The sequence below is a fragment of the Balaenoptera ricei genome, chromosome 11 (genome assembly GCF_028023285.1).
Source record: "Balaenoptera ricei isolate mBalRic1 chromosome 11, mBalRic1.hap2, whole genome shotgun sequence".
Lineage (NCBI taxonomy): Eukaryota > Metazoa > Chordata > Mammalia > Artiodactyla > Balaenopteridae > Balaenoptera > Balaenoptera ricei.
Window position 1 is genome coordinate 58,362,313 of NC_082649.1, and position 21,436 is coordinate 58,383,748.

At 50.2% G+C, this 21,436-nt stretch overlaps 1 protein-coding gene across 1 annotated transcript; it reads left to right on the forward strand.

Annotated features, from left to right (window-relative positions):
* The first annotated feature begins 1,438 nt into the window (after positions 1-1,438).
* Positions 1,439-15,061, forward strand: SLC22A14 (solute carrier family 22 member 14). The gene is made up of 10 exons (XM_059937578.1): positions 1,439-1,957; positions 2,675-2,778; positions 2,994-3,148; positions 4,074-4,242; positions 9,316-9,436; positions 9,700-9,797; positions 10,045-10,259; positions 12,058-12,211; positions 12,821-13,024; positions 14,832-15,061. Exons 1-10 carry the CDS (start codon positions 1,439-1,441, stop codon positions 14,998-15,000), a joined length of 1,908 nt encoding a protein of 635 aa, XP_059793561.1. The 3' UTR covers positions 15,001-15,061.
* The last annotated feature ends 6,375 nt before the right edge of the window (positions 15,062-21,436 follow it).

The window sequence follows — 21,436 nt, forward strand, 5'->3', positions numbered from 1 at the left end:
TGTTTCCTGATTCTAAGGATTCATGTTTTTCAAATTTTAGAAAATGGATTGCTTTTATCTCTTTAAATATCACTTCTCTCTTTCTCCCACTGGGCCTGCAACTAGATGAACGTTAAATCTTCTATCTTCTAATTCATCTTTGTGTAGAATCTATTTAACCTTCCCTTTAGTGTGTTTATTTCAACAACTTGTTATTCAATAGTTTTTATTTTTAGAAGTTGTGTCTTCCCTCCAAAGGTGTCTGCTTTTTGCCTCTGGTTGTAAGTCCATTTCTGTAATTATAACTTCCATCTTACTCTCAGAATGACTTAACTTCTAGTGGGTTAGGTAATATTTGTTTTGAGCCCTTGGCTTGATCTTAATCTGTGAGAGCCTTGCAAGCTTAGTTTGGAGAAATTTTCCTTCATAGAAGACCTGCATCTGCTTTTGCTGGTAGCCAAGGGGTACCCCAACCCAGGACCTCTTCAGCCCCGCTTAGTTTCCCCATTTTGCTGCTGTTCCAAGGTAATATCCTTACAGTCAGTGTTGCTACCTCACTCCTCCCCTCCGCCTGCCTTTCCAGCTTGGCTCTCTACTGCTGTCACCCTACCATTTTGGTGCCCCATGGCACCAGCCCTGTGTCCTCACCTCTGTGGCCAAGGCTTGCAGCCACCCACCTTGGCCTCAGTTCATGGCCACTTCAGAGCCAGATGTGTGTGTGTGTGTGTGTGTGTGTGTGTGTGTGTGTGTTTTGTTTTTTTAATTAATTTATTTTTGGCTGCATTGGGTCTTTGTTGCTGCGCGCTGGCTTTCTCTAGTTGCGGGGAGCAGGAGCTACTCTTCCTTGCAGTTCGCGGGCTTCTCATTGCAGTGGCTTCTCCTGTTGCAGAGCATGGGCTCTAGGCACACGGGCTTCAGTAGTTATGGCTCGTGGCTCTAGAACGCAGGCTCAGTAGTTGTGGCGCACGGGCTTAGCTGTTCCGCGGCATGTGGGATCTTCCCAGACCAGGGCTCGAACCCGTGTCCCCTGAATTGGCAGGCGGATTCTTAACCACTGTGCCACCAGGGAAGTCCCTGTTTTGTTTTTTTTAAGGAATGGTCCCTGGAGACCTCTCCTACCTTTTGCAAGACTGGTGGTGCCTCAGTGTGTGTGTAAACAAAGTTTCCATTGTGGGGAAGTTGCAGGAGAGCTCCTCAGAACTTAGTCATCCATGATAACAGAAGCAGAGCATTTTCTAAAACATTAAAAAATCTTAAGTGCTCTATACACATCAGGGATGGGTGGGCCAATGGGGGACAAATTAAGAAATTTCAGAAGCAAAGGAGGGAAGTACAGAGAACATCAAGGTTGGAATCCAAACTGTTTCAAGCCAGTTTCTGGCCAGTGCCTCCCACACTGGTCTCTGATATCTGAAAAGTGGTGTCAGTGAAGACTGAGCTGCATCCTCTCTTTGAACAGATGGCAAAGGAAAACAACTTCAAGGTAGAGTTCAAATTCCAGCATCATCTCAGGGGCTTCCACCGACATGAGGCAGCAGAAAGCCCCCGTTCCTGTTCTCTGGACATGCTGTTACGCAGATTGAGGGCCATAGAAGCCAAGCAAGATGATAAGTTTGCCACCATCATGGATGCAGTAGGGGAGTTTGGCACATTCCAGCGGAGGCTGGTGGCCCTCACCTTCATTCCCAACATCCTGTCTGCCTTTTTCTTGTTTGCTGACATCTTCGTGTTCACACCACAGAAGCCCTATTGCAACACCAGCTGGATACTGGCAGTGGGCCCCAACCTGTCAGAGTCTGAACAGCAGCTGAATCTGACCTTGCCCCGAGCACCCAATGGCAGTTTCCTGACTTGCCTCATGTACTTGCCTGTGGACTGGGATCTGGATTCCATCATCCATTTTGGCCTCAACCGCACAGACTCATGTCAAGACGGGTGGATCTATCCTGAGGTCAAGAAGCGATCACTGATCAATGAGGTATGCCTTGTCCTGAGTCGTCTGTAGCTAACCCAGGACCCCAGAGATTTGCCCTCACCCTCACTGAACAGGTGGGGAAACTGAGGCTCAGGGAGGGGAAGCAATTGGCCCAAGGTCAACCCGCAGAGGCAGGGCCAGGGCAGAAACAGGATTCCTGCTGCCCAGCCCTGGTCTTACAGGTCTTAGCCAGGAAGCTAGAGTAGATTGGGGAATAGGGGCAGATATCAGGTGGCAGGGTTTGCCACCTGCCGAGAGAATTGCTTCTGTAGTTGTGGCTCTGCCCTCTGAAATCACAGAAATTAGGGAACTGGGGAAAGAAGCATCTTTGATCTGGTACCTCTTATGGAGTTTCTCAGCCTAAGCTGCTACCTGGGCCCTTCACAGCACAGACCTGCCCAGTTTGATTCTCTAGGGTGAGGCCTAGCATCTGTATTTGGGAAAGGGTCTTGGGTGATTCTGGCCTTTGCTCGGTTACCTCTTCACCCAACCCCCTTCTCGGCCTGTGTCTCTGGTCCCTCTCTCCAGGCCTGACTCCTAGAGTCTGCCAGATGCAGGATGGGATGTAGAGGTAACAGAGCTGAGGCATGCTGCCCACACAGTTACCTGCCCCTGTCCCAGGCCCCTTCTGCCTAAAGGCCCACCCTGGGTGGAGGCTCAGTCTCGACCTAGAAGGCCCTGGGTGGAGGCCTGTGGCCAATCCCTGCATGTAACCCCCAGTTTGACTTGGTGTGTGGCAAGGAACCGAACCCGGAAATCGTGCGGAACATGTACTTGGCGGGACTCTTGACAGGGTCTTTCCTCTTCGGGTTCATAACTGACAAGTAAGTCTTCCGGAGTTCCCTCTGGGCCCCGGGACACCCCTGCCTCCTCCTTGTGGCCATTCAGAGCCGAAGAGTCTCAATTTAGGGGAGGCAAGGGTAGGGGCCCTCCGGAGGCGGGTGTAGGCTCGGGGCCTGGTTCTGGTGCTGGGAGCGGGCTGGGGCCAGCCACATAGGTCCATGCACTTGGCACAGTCTCCCCTCCCTTCCGTGCGCAGGCTGGGCCGCCACCCAAGCATCCTGCTGTCGCTGCTGGGGCTGATCATCTTCGGCTTCGGGACAGCCTTTGTCAACAGCTTTCACCAATATCTGTTCTTCCGCTTCGGCGTATCCCAAGCTGCGGTAGGCTACGCCATCAGCAGCGCGTCTTTAAGTGAGGCGGGGGGCGGGGCGGGGGCGCGCGTGTACCTACTGGGAGCCTGCAGGACAGGGGGAGTTGTGGCCCAATCAGGCAGGCTGTGGAGGCCTAGAGATGCCAGAGAATCTGTGCCCACACTGCCCTTGCACCATCATCCCCCTGGTACCCCACACATCCCCCCTTCATACCCCTTGCTTCCCCCACCTGGGCCAGGTAGCTGCTAAGCCCTCTATATGTATGTATTGCCTCCTTTCATCCTGGCAACTGTCTATTCGGTAGGCACTAATCTATCATTCCTTTAGCTGAGGAGGATACTTGAGCCTCAGGAAGTTAACCAACTTGCTCAGGGTCACACGGCAGTTAAGTGAAGGAGCTGGGATTCCACCCCAGGCCTGTGTGATGCAAAATTCCCAAGTGCCCATACATTTATTCAGCCTCACAGCTGCCGTGGCCTGGTATGGAACCTGCTGGGGAACCCTGCTCCCGCTTCTCACTGGGAAATTTTCAGAGCCCAGCCAGAGGGAACTGGGTCCTCCACAAAGGCCGAGGTCTAGGTTGCCAAAGCACTGATACGCTAAGAGCCAAGACAAGGACAGTGATGTCTTGCCTTGCCTGTGTCAGGCCACATGTGAGGTACTGTACCCAGGGCCAGGGCTTCTCAGTGACAGGCGTGTGGTCAGGGGGGGAAGTGTTCAGAGGGAACAGCCAAGTTGAGGACAGACTGGAGGCTATGTCTGTGGTTTGGAGCTCAGGCAAGTGTGCCCTGGGGGCTCAGAGGCACTCTGCCTGGCTTTGAAGTGCTGTCTCTGGACCCGGATCCTGAGCAGGCAGAAGAAACCCAGTCCCTGAGCAGGGCTGGGGCATCTCAGAAGGCTGGGGGCAGGGGCAGCCCTGGGTGCCCTGAGCTGATTATGATTTTGTCCTCTTGGCCTCTGCACAGTCACTGAGTGGCTAGTGGGCATGCACCGGGCCCACGCCATCATCCTGGGACACTGCTTTTTCGCTATGGGGGTCATATTCCTGACGGGACTTGCCTACAGCCTTCCCCACTGGCGGCTGCTGTTTCTGGTGGGTGGGGCACCTGTGTTCCCCCTCATCTCTTATATCTGGTGAGCAAACGAATACAGGGCATGCACAGGGATGGGTCTGATGGGCTGGAGATTGAGGGGTGTGGAGGGTCCTTGAAGGGCTGGAGTGGGTGGGATTTTCCCTGGGAGAAAGTGTATGGGATGAGATGAGAAAGAGCCAAGGGCAGAGCCTCGGGAATCCCAGCATTAACCCCATCAGAGGAGATCCTCAAAGAGATGTCAGAGAGGTGGTCAGAAAACCAGAAGGAAAGGTGTTGAAAGGCAGGAGTTCAAGGACAAGGGAATGGTCAGGGTTGAAGGCAAGAAAGGTGAGGCTGGAGAAGGGTCTGTTGGCCTTAGTGACCTTGACGTGGCTTCCGTGGAGCAGCAGGAGGTTGAGGAGTGAGGAGGAACTGAAAAAATATATCCATCCAGGAGGTGACACTTTCCCAGTGTTGGGCTGAGGCAGGCAGGGGGAAAGTGAGGACGTCTGTGGGCAGCCAAGGCAGAGTCAGGGAAGGGTCTCTGAGGTTTTTAATTGTAGGGGGGGGGGGGGGGCGGTCACAGACCTGAAAGACTGAAGCTATGAAGGGACAACTGCTGGAGCAAAACTTGCAGGAGTAATGAGGAGGGACTGGGCACAAGAGCAAGATGGCACTGCTTACTATGGGCAGGTGGCAAAAGGAGAGGAACGGAAGAGAAGGCAGATAGGGAGGTGAGAGGGAGCAAGCTGAAATCACCTTGTTAAGGGTTAGGCAGTTCTGGGTGAAGAAATGATTATATTGAATCTTGACATGATCACGTGTTATCTTTACAAGATGGGCGTGAGTCTCATGTCCCAGAGGCTGGAGGGAGGGGTGAGGGAAGAGGCTTCAGGGAGTCAAAATAACTTGTCCAAGGTCACACAGCTGAAAAGTGGGAGACCTGGGATTTGACTCAGCCTGTCCGGCTCCAAAGCCCCTGCATTTTAACCACTGCACCGTACACGATATGGATTGTAAGAATTGGGGTTACCAGTTAAATGTGAGGGCACATAGGTGGCTTGGAGACCTTCCAAATTGTGCAGAAGCTGGAGACCAGCTTTAGCAGTCGTTGAGATACCCCTAACGAGTGTGAGGACCTGGACCCAGCTGATGCCAGGTAGCATGGCATGTAGCTGGGAAAGAGGGTTTCATGATTTGATCTTTTTTTTTGGTGGGGGGGAGGTATAGTTGTTTTACAATGTTGTGTTAGTTTCTACTGTACAGCAAAGTGAAGTAGGGTTCCCTGTGCTATACAGCAGGTTCTTATTAGTTATCTATTTTATACATATTAGTGTATATATGTCAGTCCCTCATGACTTGATCTTAAAACATTTTTTAAAATGTTATTAATGCAATTGATGCATATGGTTAAAAATTAAGTAGTATCAAAAGGTTTGTGATGAAAAACAAGTCAACAATTTCAGCTCCCCTCAGCCCTCAGATGCTTTCCCAGAAGCCATCACACTGATCTCCCTTAGGGCTTTCTTCCGGCCGATGTCTACATAGTTCTACATTCTATGAGTAGACAGCTTATTGAATGGGACACAATTTTTCTTCAACCACTACCTGCAGACATGTCCTGTCAGCTCTCCCTTGCCTGACACTTGACAATATCTTGGGCAGGTTGTATCTCTTTCCCATCATTCTTGGTTGTAAGAAAAAGTCTCATTTTGATCATTAAGCTTCACTGGCAGTCATTAAAAAATCCAGTCATGTCCCCATTTAAAACTTGGTCTTATATCCAGTTCATACCTTCTCCCTGGTGGCTAGGTAGCTCAGCCTAGTCTGTTCTGACCTTTGCTTTCCTCCTCTGTCTCCCTGCTCTGATATTCCAGGTTCCCAGCACCAGAGAAAAACGACAAAAGATGTGTTATCAATGGTCAGTGTCCTCCGTAGGGCAGATGTTCAAATGCCCCAGGAGCCCATCTGCGGGTCTTCAGAGTGTTGGCATTTCCAAATGCTCTAGGCACTGTCTTTGTGACTTCCTCCAGCTCCTGTCTCTAGCAGTTCACCCCATAGCCTCTTTCTGCAGAGATCTTCTCGTCCTAGCACATGAGGTGCCTTCAAGACATCAGGGTCCACTTGGCTAAAAACTCTTGTGCCCCCACCCCCCAGGCTGCCACTGTGGGCTGCTGCCACCAACCTCCTGCCTGACCATACCCAGAGGGAGAAGGGACCCCAGTCTCTGGGTTTGTGTAAGTCCTCCAAATTCAGGAGATACAACAAGGACTCTACCAGAAACTCTTCTGTCTAGAGTACAGGTACCAGGGCAAGCCCACAAGTTTCTGAATCAGCAAGCTCCAGCCAGGGGATGGAAGGACCGACTCCCTTTTTCTAAGGCAGTGCCCTTCACCAGGCTTGAGCTGATGAGCAACATGGGGAGGGGAAGTGATTCAAGACCCTCTCACTTCCATGAACAGGACATTTCCAGCCTTTCTAGGTGGCTGCTGGGCTGTTTTGTATTATTATTATTTTTTTAATAAGTCCTGTCCTGAATGTGGTAACACCTCTCTTTAGAAGGTGAGGTTATCAGCCATTCTTACTAGCTTTGGGACTTAGCTGAAATTCCAGGCAAAAAAGTTCTACGTTACATTCGATTATACCGCTCTTCCTTTTCTCTGATTTCATTTTTTTTGTGATAGCATTTGGATTTTTTTTTAATTTATTTTATTTTTTTATTTTTTGGCTGTGTTGGGTCTTCGTTGCTGCGCGCGGGCTTCAGTAGTTGTGGCATGTGGGCTCAGTAGTTGTGGTCCGCGGGCTCCACAGCGCAGGCTCAGTAGTTGTGGCGCACAGGCTTAGCTGCTCCGCAGCATGTGGGATCTTCCTGGACCAGGGCTCAAACCCATGTGCCCTGCATTGGCAGGCGGATTCTTAACCACTGAGCCATCAGGGAAGCCCTGGAATTTGTTTTATGAAAATAAAACTGCGAAACAGTCTCAAATGGTTTTTTTTTTTTTTTGCCCACGCCGCGCATGGCATGTGGGCTCTTAATTTCCCAACCAGGGATCAAACCTGTGGCCCCTGCATTGGAAGTGCAGAGTCTTAACCACTGGACCGCCAGGGAGGTCCTCAAGTGGTTTTGAGGATACAAGTTAGACTTTTCTTTTTTCTCTCCTGTCCCCTACATTATCTGTGTCCTCTGGGGTCCATTTTTTTCGACTTATTTTGGGCCCTTTTTGATTGGGGAGGTTTTCTTTAATAATATTTGGTGACCTTGCATCATCCCTTCATATTTAAGAGCAAGTCACTAAGAAGCTAACGGGGGGAACTGAGCAGGAGCTCATTGACTGGTCATCCTTTAGGGCAATAGATTGCAAATTGATTGGAGCATCAGAATCACCCGGGGACTTGCTAAAACATTGAGGATAGGGCCCTGCTCCCAGAGCTTCTGGCTCAGTAGGACTGGGATGGGGCCTGAAGACCTGCATTTCCAGCAAGTTCCCAGATGATGCTGATGTGGTTGATCCACTGATCACACTTTGAGGACCACTACTACTGGATGATCAAATGTCAGGTACCTTTTCCCTGAGGGATCCCAAAGCCAGTGAGTTGCCTGGCTCAGGCTGCTCTGCTCCCCAGTGGGGCTGGAGGCTGGTACTCTTGTTATCATCATGGACTTCTGCTCAGTTCCCCTATTTACCCTCAGCCTTGTCCCTGCTATTGACGCCTCTCTTCTTCCTCAGCCTTGATGCCAAAAACTCGGCCTCTGTGCACCAGTGCCAAATTGAATTTCAGAGACAGAGTTTTGTTTGTTTGTTTGTTTTTGTTTTTTGGCTGTGTTTGGGTCTTCACTGCTGCACGTAGGCTTCCTCTAGTTGCGACGAGCAGGGGCTACTCTTTGTGGCTGTGCGCGGGCTTCTCATTGAGGTGGCTTCTCTTGTTGTGGAGCACAGGCTCTACGCGCGCAGGCTTCAGTAGTTGTGGCACGTGGGCTCAGTAGTTGTGGCTTGAGGGCTCTAGAGCGCAGGCTCAGTAGTTGTGGCGCACAGGCTTAGTTGCTCCACAGCATGTGGGATCTTCCTGGACCAGGGCTCGAACCCGTGTGCCCTGCATTGGCAGGCGGATTCTTAACCACTGTGCCACCAGGGAAGTCCCTTGGTGACTTTCTTGAGGACAGTTTTGCAGCCTTAGAGTGGAGAAGGATAACAGGGTGACTGGTTGCTGGCCCCTGGGTCGGGGGGAATAGGAGCAGGGGCAGGTAGAGGGGATGACGTTGTCTCTAGAGCCCTGGGTGTGTGTGTACAGTGACAGGCCACAGAGTCCAGGCTGGGGCGGGAGGAGGGACAGTTGCAAGAAAACAGCAGGGGCTGATGGCATAGTTTTGTCAAGAGTGCCTTATCAGGTTCATACTAGCTCTGACTCTGTGACCTTGGGCAAGCCCTTACTCCCTGAGGCTGAGAATAAAATGGGAATAATCATACTAGGTCCGGGCTTGGGGGGGAATTAACAAACTGATAAGATAAGGACACTTAAGAAGTGCTTTAAATGTTAATCTGTGTGGATTCTTCAACCTGGTAGCATTGGGAAGAACCAAGGGCCTAGGGTTATTTTGAGGTCAAAGGCAATGGGAGGTGTGGCTGGGAGGAGATGGGCCAGAGTGGAGACCTCCATTCACCTAGGCAGGGGCTGGGCCCTGGGGTCAAACCTGGGGTCCTGCCCCCATACTCTCCAGGCTATTAGGAGATGGAGAGGAAACAGGAGAATTCCCCAACTACAAGAACGAGGCTCTAATAGAGGGTGTGGACGGGGAGGACAGTATGCCTGGCAGGTGGGGACAACCTCCAAGATAGAAAACAGCTCTTAGAGGTGGCTCCGAGGAAAGGAAGCTGTACTGCAGAGGCAGTCAGTGGGCAGGGTGTCACTGAGCAGCAGTGGGTACTGTGTATGGCTTGGGCAGGGGACGGGCTGACTGCCGGGTGGGGGGGGGCGGTGGGCATGGGAGGCCAAGGTTGATGGTCGCCTTCAGGGCCTCCAACATCTGAGTCACCTCATGCTGGAGCAGGATGGCCACCGCTGAGGCTGGGATGGTGCCAACGTGGGTCTGCGGGGCATCTTGGAGTGATGGGTAAGAGAGGGGCGGGCCATGCAGGATTCTCCCAGAGTCCCCACGGTGGCTGATGATGAAAGGGAAGCTGAAAGAGGCCAAGCAGGTGCTGTGCTATGCAGCTGGTGTGAACAAGAAGACCATTCCTTTAAGTCTGCTGGATAAGGTAAGAAGCCTAGAATGGGACCAGGGCAGGGGGCTATGCAAGGGCCTCTTCCCTCCTCATCCTTTCAGGTGGGACCTTGGCCCAAAGGGTGTCCCCAGCCCACTGCTTGAGGAGTATGGTGACAGCAAAATCAAGCCCTGCCAGGGGAAAGACAGAGGCCAGGCTGGCCCTGTTGGGGGCAGGCGGGCCTTGTGAGTTCTGTTGGGGGAAGGAGCAAGCTGGGGTCTCGGCCCTGCCTCTGGCTGGTCCTGCTTGGCCTGTAGCTGCAGCTGCCTGGAAAGAAGGTGACTACGGCCTCTATCCTGGACTTCTATAGCAACAGGCACCTCCGCAAGGTGACCTTGGTGCTGTGCAGCATGTGGTGAGTACCCAGCAGGGACTGCGAACGGCCTTGCAGGCCAGGGGTACAAGGAGACAGTGGGCGTGGCAGGCTGCAGGGGGAGCGTGGCCTGAGGACCCTGGTGCGGCCTGCAGAACCCAGATCTCTGCGCTCATTTCTCTCCTCCATTGCCGCCCTGCTGCGCTCTCCTCTGCCTCTGTCTTTATTCCTGGCCCCGGCTTCCTGTGTCTTTTTCTCTAAGTGTCTCTCTTCTGGCAACGAATTCCAGGTTTGCTATCGGTTGCAACTATTATATGCTGAGCCTCAGGATGAGGGAACTGGGAGTGAACACCCACTTCGCACAAGTGATTCCTGGCATGATGGAGGTGCCCGCCCGGCTCTGCTGCGTCTTTCTCCTTGAGCAGCTGAAGAGGAAGCGAAGCCTGATTCTGACTTTCCTCCAAGGCGCCCTCACGTGCTTCCTTAGCCTTCTGCTCCCCGCAGGTACAGCTTCCCCTAACCTCCCACTTCACCCCCCACCCCCGATGGCAGCCCCAGCCTTCCGGCTTCCTCAAACCCCTCCCTCCTGCCTCCTGCCCCTATCCAGCCAACAGAACACCTTGGCAGTTAGCCTCATGCATCCACAGCCCACCTGCCCTACAGAGGCCCCGGCACGTCCTGAGCAGGGGCCGTTCACTAGAGCACTGCCCTCTTGGAGGGGAGGCGGGTATCCCGAACAGGGCACCTGCAGCTCCCAGAGGCCTGGGAAGGGAGGACGTGCTGTCCAGAGGAATCGTCCTTGTGCAGGAGAGCGGTCAGCCTTCTTCTGCCTGATTCCAACTCCTGTCAATAATTAAATGTGAACAGATGCAGCCAAAGTAGTTCTTCAACTGCTTCCCCTGCCCTGTCTCATCTGTAGTCTCACCAGGAAAAAAATCACTTGCCCGCTGAAGATTGAGCGTAACGTTGGGCCAAACTCTCAGGAGCAATTCTTGCACGGAGGCCACTCCTTCCCAGGGCGGGCACAGTGCCCTGCGCCCTGTCAACTCAGAACTAGGGAAGGAAATGGGAGGGTGGGCTGGCAATATTTTCAGAATTTCAAAGAACCCTAAGACGATGCATATGCTCCAGGTCACAAGGCGAGAAGAGTGTGGCAGGGCTGAGGATGTGAACATTAAGATGTCAGTGTTGGGAATATCCTGCCGGCCCAGTGGTTAGGACTCCGAGCTTCCACTGCAGGGGGCCCCGGGTTCAATCCCTGGTCAGGGAGCTAATCCTAATCCCACAAGCCGCATGGCATGGCCAAAAAAAAAAGATGTCAGTGTTCATTCACCTGATCAGAATTGCTGACCACGAGCGCCCCCTCAGCTGCTGGGGCTGGGATGGCGGAGCCTACATCCGGGGTCCACCTCAAGGGGCTCCCTCACTTTCCCTGGGGTCTGGGATTTTGTGTGTCTTGACCTGGACTCTTCCTCTCCCAGATGTTGGCAGTGTTGACAGGCTAAAACAAGATGGGGGAAACAAAGCCATTGTTCAACTTCTATTGTTTGGTGGTTTTTTAAAAAAGTGGGTCTATAATGAGTCAAGCAGAAATGTCTGAAACTCTCAAATGTGTGAGAGAAACTAGGAGGAAAATCCCCAATATATAAAATTAGATCTCCGATTTCATCCCAGAGCCAAGTAAGGTCAGACCCAAAGTGGGGAGTGGGGAGGCCTAGGGCAGGGTCCAGCAGAGGCTGATAGGGAAGGAGCTGAAACTCCTGGCTCCAGGTCAGTGAGCAGGGGGTCCAGCTCCCGGCTTCCCCAGGCCTGAGGAAGGGCGTTTCCCAGGATCTTTTCTTCCTCCTCCAATGTACGTGTCTGGAGTTGGGCATCCCGGAATGTCTAGCTGTTCAGGCCCCAGGGACCAGGCTTGCAGAGGATGAAGGGGAAGTGGGGAGAGCCCTGAGCAGGGAGCCCGGCACACAAGGCGCAGGCCTGGGGCTGAGTGGACGCTCCGGGAGGTGCTGGCCGTGGGGCGGGTGAAGCTGTGTCTGGGTGAACACGTGGAAGACAGGAAGGCAGAGGTGCAACAGCTGAGTCCACACAGTAGATGGTGGCCTGAGAGGCCACAGAGGTCCCACTCCACTGACCAACTCTCCCACTGCAGATGTACTCATTCCCGGCCTGGCTGGGCCTCTAGCAGACTGACCCTCCTCTGAGTCTACTGGCCAGCTGACCAGGTGGTCTGGGTGGACCTTCAGATGCCTTCTAAGAGGGATTGAGGGAGGGCCGGTGGGCAGGCCCCCCAACCTGCCCCGAGGGAAGGATGGCCACAGACTCAGGTGGCCACATTGTCTGACCACAGAGTTGAAATCCCCCTTGGTCTTGATAATCGTGCTTGGAGAGTTCAGCCTGGCCGCCACGGTCACCGTGTTCTACATCTACACTTCTGAGCTCCTCCCCACTGTCCTCAGGTAGGGGACCTGGTGGGTGATGGCCATGGGGGCATGGGGAGTGTGGGGCAGTAGCAAGATGAATAACAGCAGCTGAGATTGGGCAATCACCTGAGAGGCACCCTGCTAAGCAATTTACATGGGTTACTCCATTTAACCCTCACCAAAAAAAATCCCCCTAACGCCATCATTAACCCTATTTCAGACAGGAAATCAGAGAGATAAGGGCACTGGCTCAAGGTCAAACATAGCAGGTGACAGAAGTGGGATTCAGACCGAGGCGGTCTGACTCCAGTCCCTGACTTGCACTGACAGCCTGAAATGTGACTGGGCCGCTCTGAGGTTCAGGCCCTTCTCCACGGGAGCCCTTGGTGATGGCTGCAGCATCCTCCTCCCCACCCACCCCCGCACACCCACGCTATGGTGTGTGGTCTTACTTTTCCCACTCCTGAACCCATGAAGAAACTACTACCTCCCTTGCAACAGTAAAGAACTAAATTCTCCAAGGTTGCACAGTGAGTTGGGACAGGGTGGAGATGAGGGTGTGGGGTTTTCCCTAAAACCTTTTTCCACCCTACCCAGTCTCTGGGCCCAAGAAGCCCCCAAATGAACTTTCACCTCCCCTTCCAGGGCAACAGGTCTGGGGCTACTGACTCTGGTCTGGGCGGCTGGAGGTATCTCATCCTTGATAGTCGTCAACCAGAACATCGCCATCTTACCCGTCTTTCTCTGCTGCATCTCAGCCTTCGTGGCTTTGTTCTTCTGCTTCAAGCTGCCAGAAACGCAAGATCAGCCCATCCCTGACAGCCTGGAGCACCTTCCCCCAGAGAGAAGGTAGGTGTGTGAGGCTTCTGGGCTCTGGTCAGAACAGGGCCTCGTTCTCAAGCACTGTCCATCCCTGCCCCTTTGCCAGAAGGGCCTATGATACAAAGGCTACTCTATGTCCACAGCAGACTCCCTAGCTCTACTGGATGCTGCCACGTGCCTCTGCCAGCTCCCATCCTGCCTGGCTCTCCTGACCCAGCCTTGGCCATGTCTTCTTCTCTCCTCATCCCCTGGTGCCTGTCTGGACTGGGGTGATGCCCTTGGAAATACTCAGGCCTCCCTCCCCTCCCAGGGCACAGGGGACTGGCTTGGAACCAGCTTTCTGAGTACCTCTCCATTCCTTTCTGAACTCCCAGTTCCTCACAAAGCACCCAGTCTTGACTTACGACTCTGGCCTCTTGGCCCCAGTAGCCCAGGACCCCATGTGGGAAATGGGCTCCACCCAACTGCTTCATGGGCACTTCTGGTCTCTGGTCTCCTAAGTGCCCCTGGAGAAGGCTTGTGATGATTGGTAGAACCATCCCTTCTGGGATTTGGGCCAGCAAAGCCCAGAACTCTCTTCCTGGACCTGAGCAACAGGGAGGGGCAGAGGCTGCTTGATGTCCTACAGGGCCCTCTGCTAATAGCACAGGGGCCTTTGGCCTTCCTCAGTCCTCCTCCCCGCCATCCTCCTGCTCCTTGCCTCCTTTTGCAAACTCTCATTGACACCACCTGTGCTAGGCATTGTACCAGGGCTGGACTGTCAGAGGTAAGAGGTCCCCAGGCTTAAGCAAGCCATAGTTTATAGGGAGACAGATATGCAAACAGTTATCACCAATGGACTCTGACAGAGGGACGTACAGGACGTATAGGGACCCCAGGAGGGAGGAACTTCAGTTTGGGGAGTTGGGGCAGGTTTCCCAGAGAAAGTGATATTTGAGTAGGGCTTTGAAGGATGAATAGGCGTTTGCCCCATTGTAGAGAGGGGGAGTGCCATGCAGCAGAGTGACAGCCTAGTAGGTAAGGACACAGGCTCTGGAGCCAAAGGGTCTGGATTTCTATCTCTGCTAACACTTCCTAGCATGTGCACAGGGAAGTTACCTAATACTTCTGAGACTCAGTTTCTACATTTGCAAAATGGGATGATAGCATAGTAATAATAATAGCTAACCTGTATGGAGCATTTACCATGTGTCAGGTCCTGTTCTAGATACATGCCTTTTCACATTTCATCCTAACAACCACCACATACAATAGTGACAGGTAGGTCCTGTCACTATCCCTCATTTTACAGGTGAGGAAACTGAGGCACAGAGAAGTAAAGACGTGGAGCTGAGCCTTCCTGTCTCATAGGGATTTGGGAAGGTTGCACCCATATAAAGTGGTTGGAGGAATTTCCTGGAGGTCCAGTGGTTAGGACTCCGCACTCTCAATGCAGAGGGCCTGGGATTCGATCCCTGGTCAGGGAACTAAAATCCCACAAGCCACATGGTGCGGCCAAAAATAACTAACTAATTAATTAATTAATTAAAAAAATAATAAAGTGGTTGGCACAGTGGCTCGAGGCAAGTGCTCAGTAAATGCTAGTGATGAAGATGGTGGACAGCATCCCAAAGATGCAGAAGAGTGAAGGGTCTGACTAGGGTTGGGAGACGGAACAGGTCTGCTCCTGGAGGTGAGGGTCCCTCACGGGCTCGTGGCGAAGCTTGGCTGGGGACCCGCCAAGGCGTGGGAAAGACCCACCTCTCAGGAATGCAGAGCCAGGCCTGGCCGGTGCTGCTTTTCTCAGCTCCCAAAAAGGTGCAGCTCATGAGTTTTTCTCCAATGGTTTCTTCAGGACCATGAGCGAGGACATGTCGAGCGAGGACATGTTATGTGACGATGTGACAGAGGAAGTGGCCAGGAACACCATTTTCAACGCCACGATGACAAATATGGACCAAGACAGTCTCTCCAACCTGTCTTTGCAATCTGGAGAAGAGGAAATAGACAAACAGGAGGACTGAGGGCCAGGCCCCCAGATGATCTCGGGCTGGGGTTGAGTGGCAGGATCTGGGGCTGTGGATCTCAGACCATGAATTCCGGTCCCAGTGCAGCTTGGGGGGGGCCAGGGTCAGTCCTGCCCCGAGGCCAGCCCTGGAGATCCAAAAATGGCCCCTTCTCGGGGAGCTAGGGTGTGATTCATTCCAATAAAGGTACCATGTTGGACTTGAGACGACTAGGTCAGAATTGGCTGTGTCTGGAGGACCCAGAGGCCCAGGCCAGGAGGAGAGTGGTTCAGACAGGCTTCTCGGAGTCCTTAATGTCCTAGCTGACCTCTGAGGACAACGAGGGGTTGTCTGATTGGGGGGTGTGGGTGGGCCGTGTCTGTGAGGGCCGGGAGTGGGCAAGGGCGCCACTCGCCTCCACGCTGCCCACATCTTTTAGCCCAGGCGTCCGCTAGTGTGGGTGGTCTTCCCACTCAGGTGCAGGCTGAGGACAGATTCCACAGCCCCGCTGTGTGTGTGTTCACCTGCCGAGGCAGGGGTGGAATGTAAAGGAATAATGAGAAATTCTCCCTTTTGTGCCATGGCACAAGGGCTTTCTCACTCCCTCTGCTGCTCCCAGATAAACTCGGCCTTGGGGATTACCTATCTCAGTCTCATCCTCAGGGAGTGGGGAGCGGGGGGTCTCCCCTGATGATTCCATCCTGGCTGACCCCTGACCTCCACCACCCTGAGGATAAGCCCTCAAGCCCCAGCTCACAGTCCTGACTGCCCTGAGGGTGAGTCTGCACTCCCAGCCAGCACGGGGGCTCCCCGAGGCAGGGCCCAGGACTCCTCATCCACTGGTCAGACCTGGAAACCTTTGGGTCAGGCCCTGGGCTCCACCTCCTCTCTCCCTGAGAGGAGAGTTCCTGAGGGTAGGGGCGGGCTCTTCTCTCCCTGCTCAGTTTATTTGGAAGATCATTATCAGCTTGCAGGGAGGTGCTAACCGCTGGAGCTTCTGCGGGAAGGAGAGAAAAGAATGTCCGCCTTCACGGAGCCCGGGGTCTCCCGGGCAGAACTGGAGAGAAGGGCAGCAGGACACAGCTTCTGGTACCCTGGCCCAAGCTCACTGCTTTGGGCATGTGCTCCCAAGCTTCAGGACAGCAAGAAGCTGGTGCCAGGCCTTCCTCTTAAAATATCATTTTCTTTTTTTTTAAATTGAAGTATGGTTGATTTACAATGTTATGCTAATTTCTGCTGTACAGCAAAGTGACTCAGTTACACACATATACACATTCTTTTTTTTTTTCTTTTCTATTTTTTTTGGCCACGCGTGGCATGCAGGATCTTAGTTCCCCCAATCAGGGATCAAACCTGGGCCCCCTGCAGGGAAGCACAGCGTCTTAACCACTGGACCACCAGGGAAGTCCTTACATTCTTTTTTTTTTTATGTTCTTTTCCATTATGGTTTATCCCAGGAGATTGGATACAGTTCCCTGTGCTATACAGTAGGACTTTGTTTATCCATTCTAAATGTATTAAAATATCATTTTCTGATTTCTCTGTTCTTTACCCAGTTTCCCAGGATTGCCTTCTAAGAGGGGTTTGAAGGACCCAGAAAAAGAGGTCTCGGAAAGTTTCTGCTCACAGGACGACAGGATACTTTAAAGGCCTCCCTTGCTCTTTCTGTGGGAGGCCTGTCTATGAGCTCTGATGGCCACCATATTAGCTATGCTTAAACTCCTCATCTCATTACTTTGCTGGAAGCATTCAGCCAGTACTGCAGGGAACAGGAGGAGATGGGTCAGGACAGAAAACTGATGGGGCAGAATGGCCACAAGATGTGACTGTCGGTAAGACCTAGTACACCCCTACTTGACTTAGATATTCCTTAGGTGGCCAGGATTTGTCAGTCAGTTCCAGATAGGACCTAGTTTGCTTATCTGATCAATGGCTAATATTACCTAGAGTTTGGCATTGTATACTTTAACAGACCATAGGCTAGCCACTAGCCAGATATGGCTGTCGAGGGCTTGAAATGTGGGTAGTCGGAGTTGAGATGTGTTGTGAGTGTAAAAAGCACACTGGATTTCAAAGACTTAGTACAAAAACCAAACCAAACCCCAAAAATATGTCACCAGTATTTTTTATATTATGTGTAAAAATGATAACATTTTGGATATATTGAGTTAATATTAAAATTAATTGCACCTATTTTTTTAAACTTTTTTTAACGTGACTGGCAGAAAACTTAAAACGACACACGTGACTTGCATTTCCATAAATCTATTGGCCCCTTGGACTCCCTGTTTTGTGAAGTACTTGGTCAAGTTTCTTGGCCATTTTTTTTTTTTTTGACCACGCCGCACAGAATGTGGGATCCTAGTTCCCCGACCAGGGATCGAACATGTGCCCCCTGCGCCCCCTGCATTGGAAGTGCAGAGTCTTAACCACTGGACTGCCAGGGAAGTCCCTCTTGGCCATTTTTGCTTTTTTCTTTCTTTCTTTTTTATATTTATTTATTTATTTAGCCTGCGCTGGGACTTAGTTTCGGCACGCAGGATCTTTGTTGTGGCATGTGGGATCTTTTTTTTTCTTTTTAAAATTTATTTACTTATTATATATTTATTTTTGGCTGCGTTGGGTCTTCGTTGCTGCGCGCAGTCTTTCTCTAGTTGCGGCGAGCGGGGGCTACTCTTCGTTGTGGTACGCGGGCTTCTCGTTGCAGAGCATGGGCTCTAGGCGCTCGGGCTTCAGTAGTTTTGGCTCGTGGGCTCTAGAGCACAGGCTCAATAGTTGTGGCGCACAGGCTTAGTTGCTCCGCGGCATGTGGGATCTTCCCAAACCCGTGTCCCCTGCATTGACAGGTGGATTCTTAACCACTGCCCCACCAGGGAAGTCCCGGGATCTTTTTTTTTTTGTTTTTAGTCATGGCATGTGGGCTTCTTAGTTGCGGCATGCATGCGGGCCCCCTGCATTCGGAGCACAGAGTCTTACCCACTGGACCACCAGAGAAGTCCTTCTTGGCCATCTTTGTCTGGGATTGTCTGCTCTTGTTCTTACAGACTTGCAGGGGTACTTTATAGGTTCTTGACGAGTCTGTTGTCAGTTATGTGGTTGCAAAGAGCTTCTACCTCTTTGATTTGCCATTTCACTATCTAAAAATTTTTTTACAGTTTCATATTTTTAAAAATATGAATGCCTAATTTTTCCACGATTTCTTGTTGGAAAGAAGGTCTTTTCCCCACTGTTCTCAGTGCCATCATAAATCAAGTGATTGTGTATGTGGATTTGATCCTGCATTCTCTTTTTTGTTTCATTGGCCTGTTTGTCTTCTTGTGACAATGATCTTGGGTACTGTGGTGCATTGAAGTCTTGATGTCCAAAGGAGCAAGTTCTCCCACATTGTTTTTCTTTAAGAGGGTCTTGGGGGACCTCCCTGGCGGTCCAGTGGTTAAGGCTCTGGGCTTCCAATGCAGGGAGCGTGAGTTCGATTCCTGGTCGGAAAACTAAGATCCCACATGCCACACAGCACAGCCAAAAAAAAAAAAAACGGTCTGGGCTTCTCTTGGCCCTTTGTGTTTCCATATAAATCTTAGAGTCTGTTCATTAAGTTCCACAACAAAAATGAAAAACACCTGTTGGGGTTCTGACTGGGATTATGGTGAATCCATAGAACAATTTACAATGTTGAGTCTTCCCATCCAAGAACATGCTAGATCTTCTCTCCACTTATTTAGGTCTTCCTTCAAGTCCTTTGGTGAAGTCTTAGTTTATAGTGTTATGGTTTTCTCCATAGGGGGTCTTGTATTCTTTCTTTATTCCTGGGTACCTGATATTTTTTAAGCTATTTTAAAAGCTATCGTTTGGTTTTGTTTTTTAATTTCATTTTCCATTAGCTGCTGGTATATAAAAATGCAGTTGACCTTTGTATATTGATTTTATATCCACAGCCTTGTTAAATAGATTATCTCTTCGTTTCCAATGTTTATGTCTTATATTTTTTTTTCTTGCCTTACTGGACGAGTTAGTTCCTCCAGTACATTATGGTAAAGAAGTGGTATGAACTGGCATCCTTGTCTAACTCCTCATTTTAGAGAAAGCAAACATTTCAACATTAAGTGTGATGTTTGTTGTAAATTTGTTGTACATAGCCTTAATCAGATTAAGGAAGTGCCTTACTATTTCTATTTTTCTAAGAGGTTTTTTTTTTTTCTCCTTTGGATCTTAGTTGTGCTTAGTTTTGCATGGGCTTCAGTAGTTGCGGCATGTGGGCTCAGTAGCTCTGGCTCGCAGGCTCTAGAGCGCAGGCTCAGTAGTTGTGGCACACAGGCTTAGTTGCTTCATGGCATGTGGGATCTTCCCAGACCGGGGCTTGAACCCATGTCCCCTGCATTGGCAGGTGGATTCTTAACCACTGCGTCACCAGGGAAGCCCCTTCTGTGACATTTTAAAAATCATACTTTCAAGGGGTCAGGATGTTTCTGGTTTACAATTCTCTGATCAAGATGGTCAATGGCTCAGGGGCCTGTGAGTTCATCTTGTCCTGGAGAAACAACCTGAGTTCGTACATTAATGATGATGTCTACAACAGCAATTTTAGTACATGGATGATGTTATCATGTTATCAACAACAGCAGTTTTGGTCATCAGATGCCTCTGCTTGATTAGTGTTCAATTAGCACAGGATTAAGGTCAGAGGGGACAAGAAAGGGGCTGAGGTCAGAGAGGACAAGAAAAGGAATAAAGTTTTGGATAGAGAGAGATTAATCATAAACCTGGCAAGGGAACTTGGTTTTAGGGGGCTCAGCTTCACTACAATGTGAATGATTCTAGAAAAAAGTATGCTGAGTAAAATAAACCAGTCACGAGAGGCCACCTGTTGTATAATTCCATTTAATTTAAATGTCCAGAAAGCCAAAGCCATAGAGACAGAAAGTAGATGAGTGGTTGCCAGGGTCTGGGGAGAATGGGAAAGAGTGAACAATGGGATTTCTTTTGGGGGTCATGAAAATGTCCTAAAATTGGCTGTGACAATGGTTGCACAGTTCTGTGAATACACTCAAAACCATTGATGGCATGCTGTATTCTGAACAGGTTAATTGTGTGGTGTGTGACTTATATATCAATAAGGATGTTAGTTTTTAGAAAGAGAGATTAGCAGAAGGCAGAGCGGTGAAGGAGCAGAGAGCAAGGTGCTCTCCTGCACCGCGAGGGTAGAAGGGCACATCATGCAGCTTTTCTGGAGTGGAGTTTGGCAAGATGTGCAAATATTTAGACTCTGTATACCTGTTGACTCAGGAATCCTCCAAGATTTACCCAAAGGAGAAGATAATTATCCAAATATGAAAATATGTGTACACGAGGATGTTCATTGCAGCTTTGTTACATTAAAAATACAAAATTTTTGAAAACAAACTTTAAGTCATAACTAATAGACACTACTGTTCAGATTAAATAATTAATACAATTTATGATAAAGCTCTATATTTACTGACATGAAAAGCTGTCATGACATAACGTTTAGGGAAGTAAGCAGTTTATGGAACCTCAGTGGTTATGTAAAATTCAGGCATTTCTATATGCATAGAGGGAAGTTCATCAAAATGCTGAGTAATTTCTATAGCCCCTGAATTAATGGGGTATATTAGTTTCCTAGGGCTGCTGAAAAAAGTACCACCAACTGGGTGGTTTAAAATGGAAATTTACTTTTTCACAGTTCTGGAGGCTACAATCCAAAAATCAAGATTACCGTAGGGTCAATATTCCCTCCGGAGAGTCTAAGGAAGAATCCTTTCATTCCTCTTCTAGCTTCTGGTAGTTGCCCTGAGTCCTTGGGTGTGTATCTGTGTACATGACTAAATTTCTCTTTTCCTATAGGGATACCAGTCATTGGATTAGGGCCCACCCAGTACGAAGTCATTTAAATTTGATTACATCTGCAAAGACCTTATTTCCAAATAAGGTCACATTCACAGGTACTGGGACTTAACTTGAACATTCTGGGGACACACAGTTCTACCCACTGCATGGGGTTAGTTAATTTCTTTTCACTCATTAATGAAAGCGTTCAAGAATATGCATTTATCTCTGAGTATGTGTGTCCCAAAAGTTCTGATAGGGATGTTTTCATTTTCCTGCTTTCTAAATAGCGTGTTGTATTTTGACCCACTAATGAGTTAAAAGTCCTAAGCAGCTTGAGATCCATCCCATTATTGCTATTATGTTTGCTTGTTTTCTTTTTCCTTACTCTTTTAGTCTAAAAGTTAAAAGTTCAACAATACAGAGTGAATTAAAATGCAAAAGTCACCCCCTAACCACCAGTTTCTAAATCCCACTCCAACAGATAATTGTTAATAACTGGGAGTATCTTTTCCAGACCCTCCTTTCACATATACAGAACTACAGGATTTAGTTATCTGCTTTAAACACTCATGGAGTAGGGGAAATTCAGACCCCAAGGGACAAATGCAGT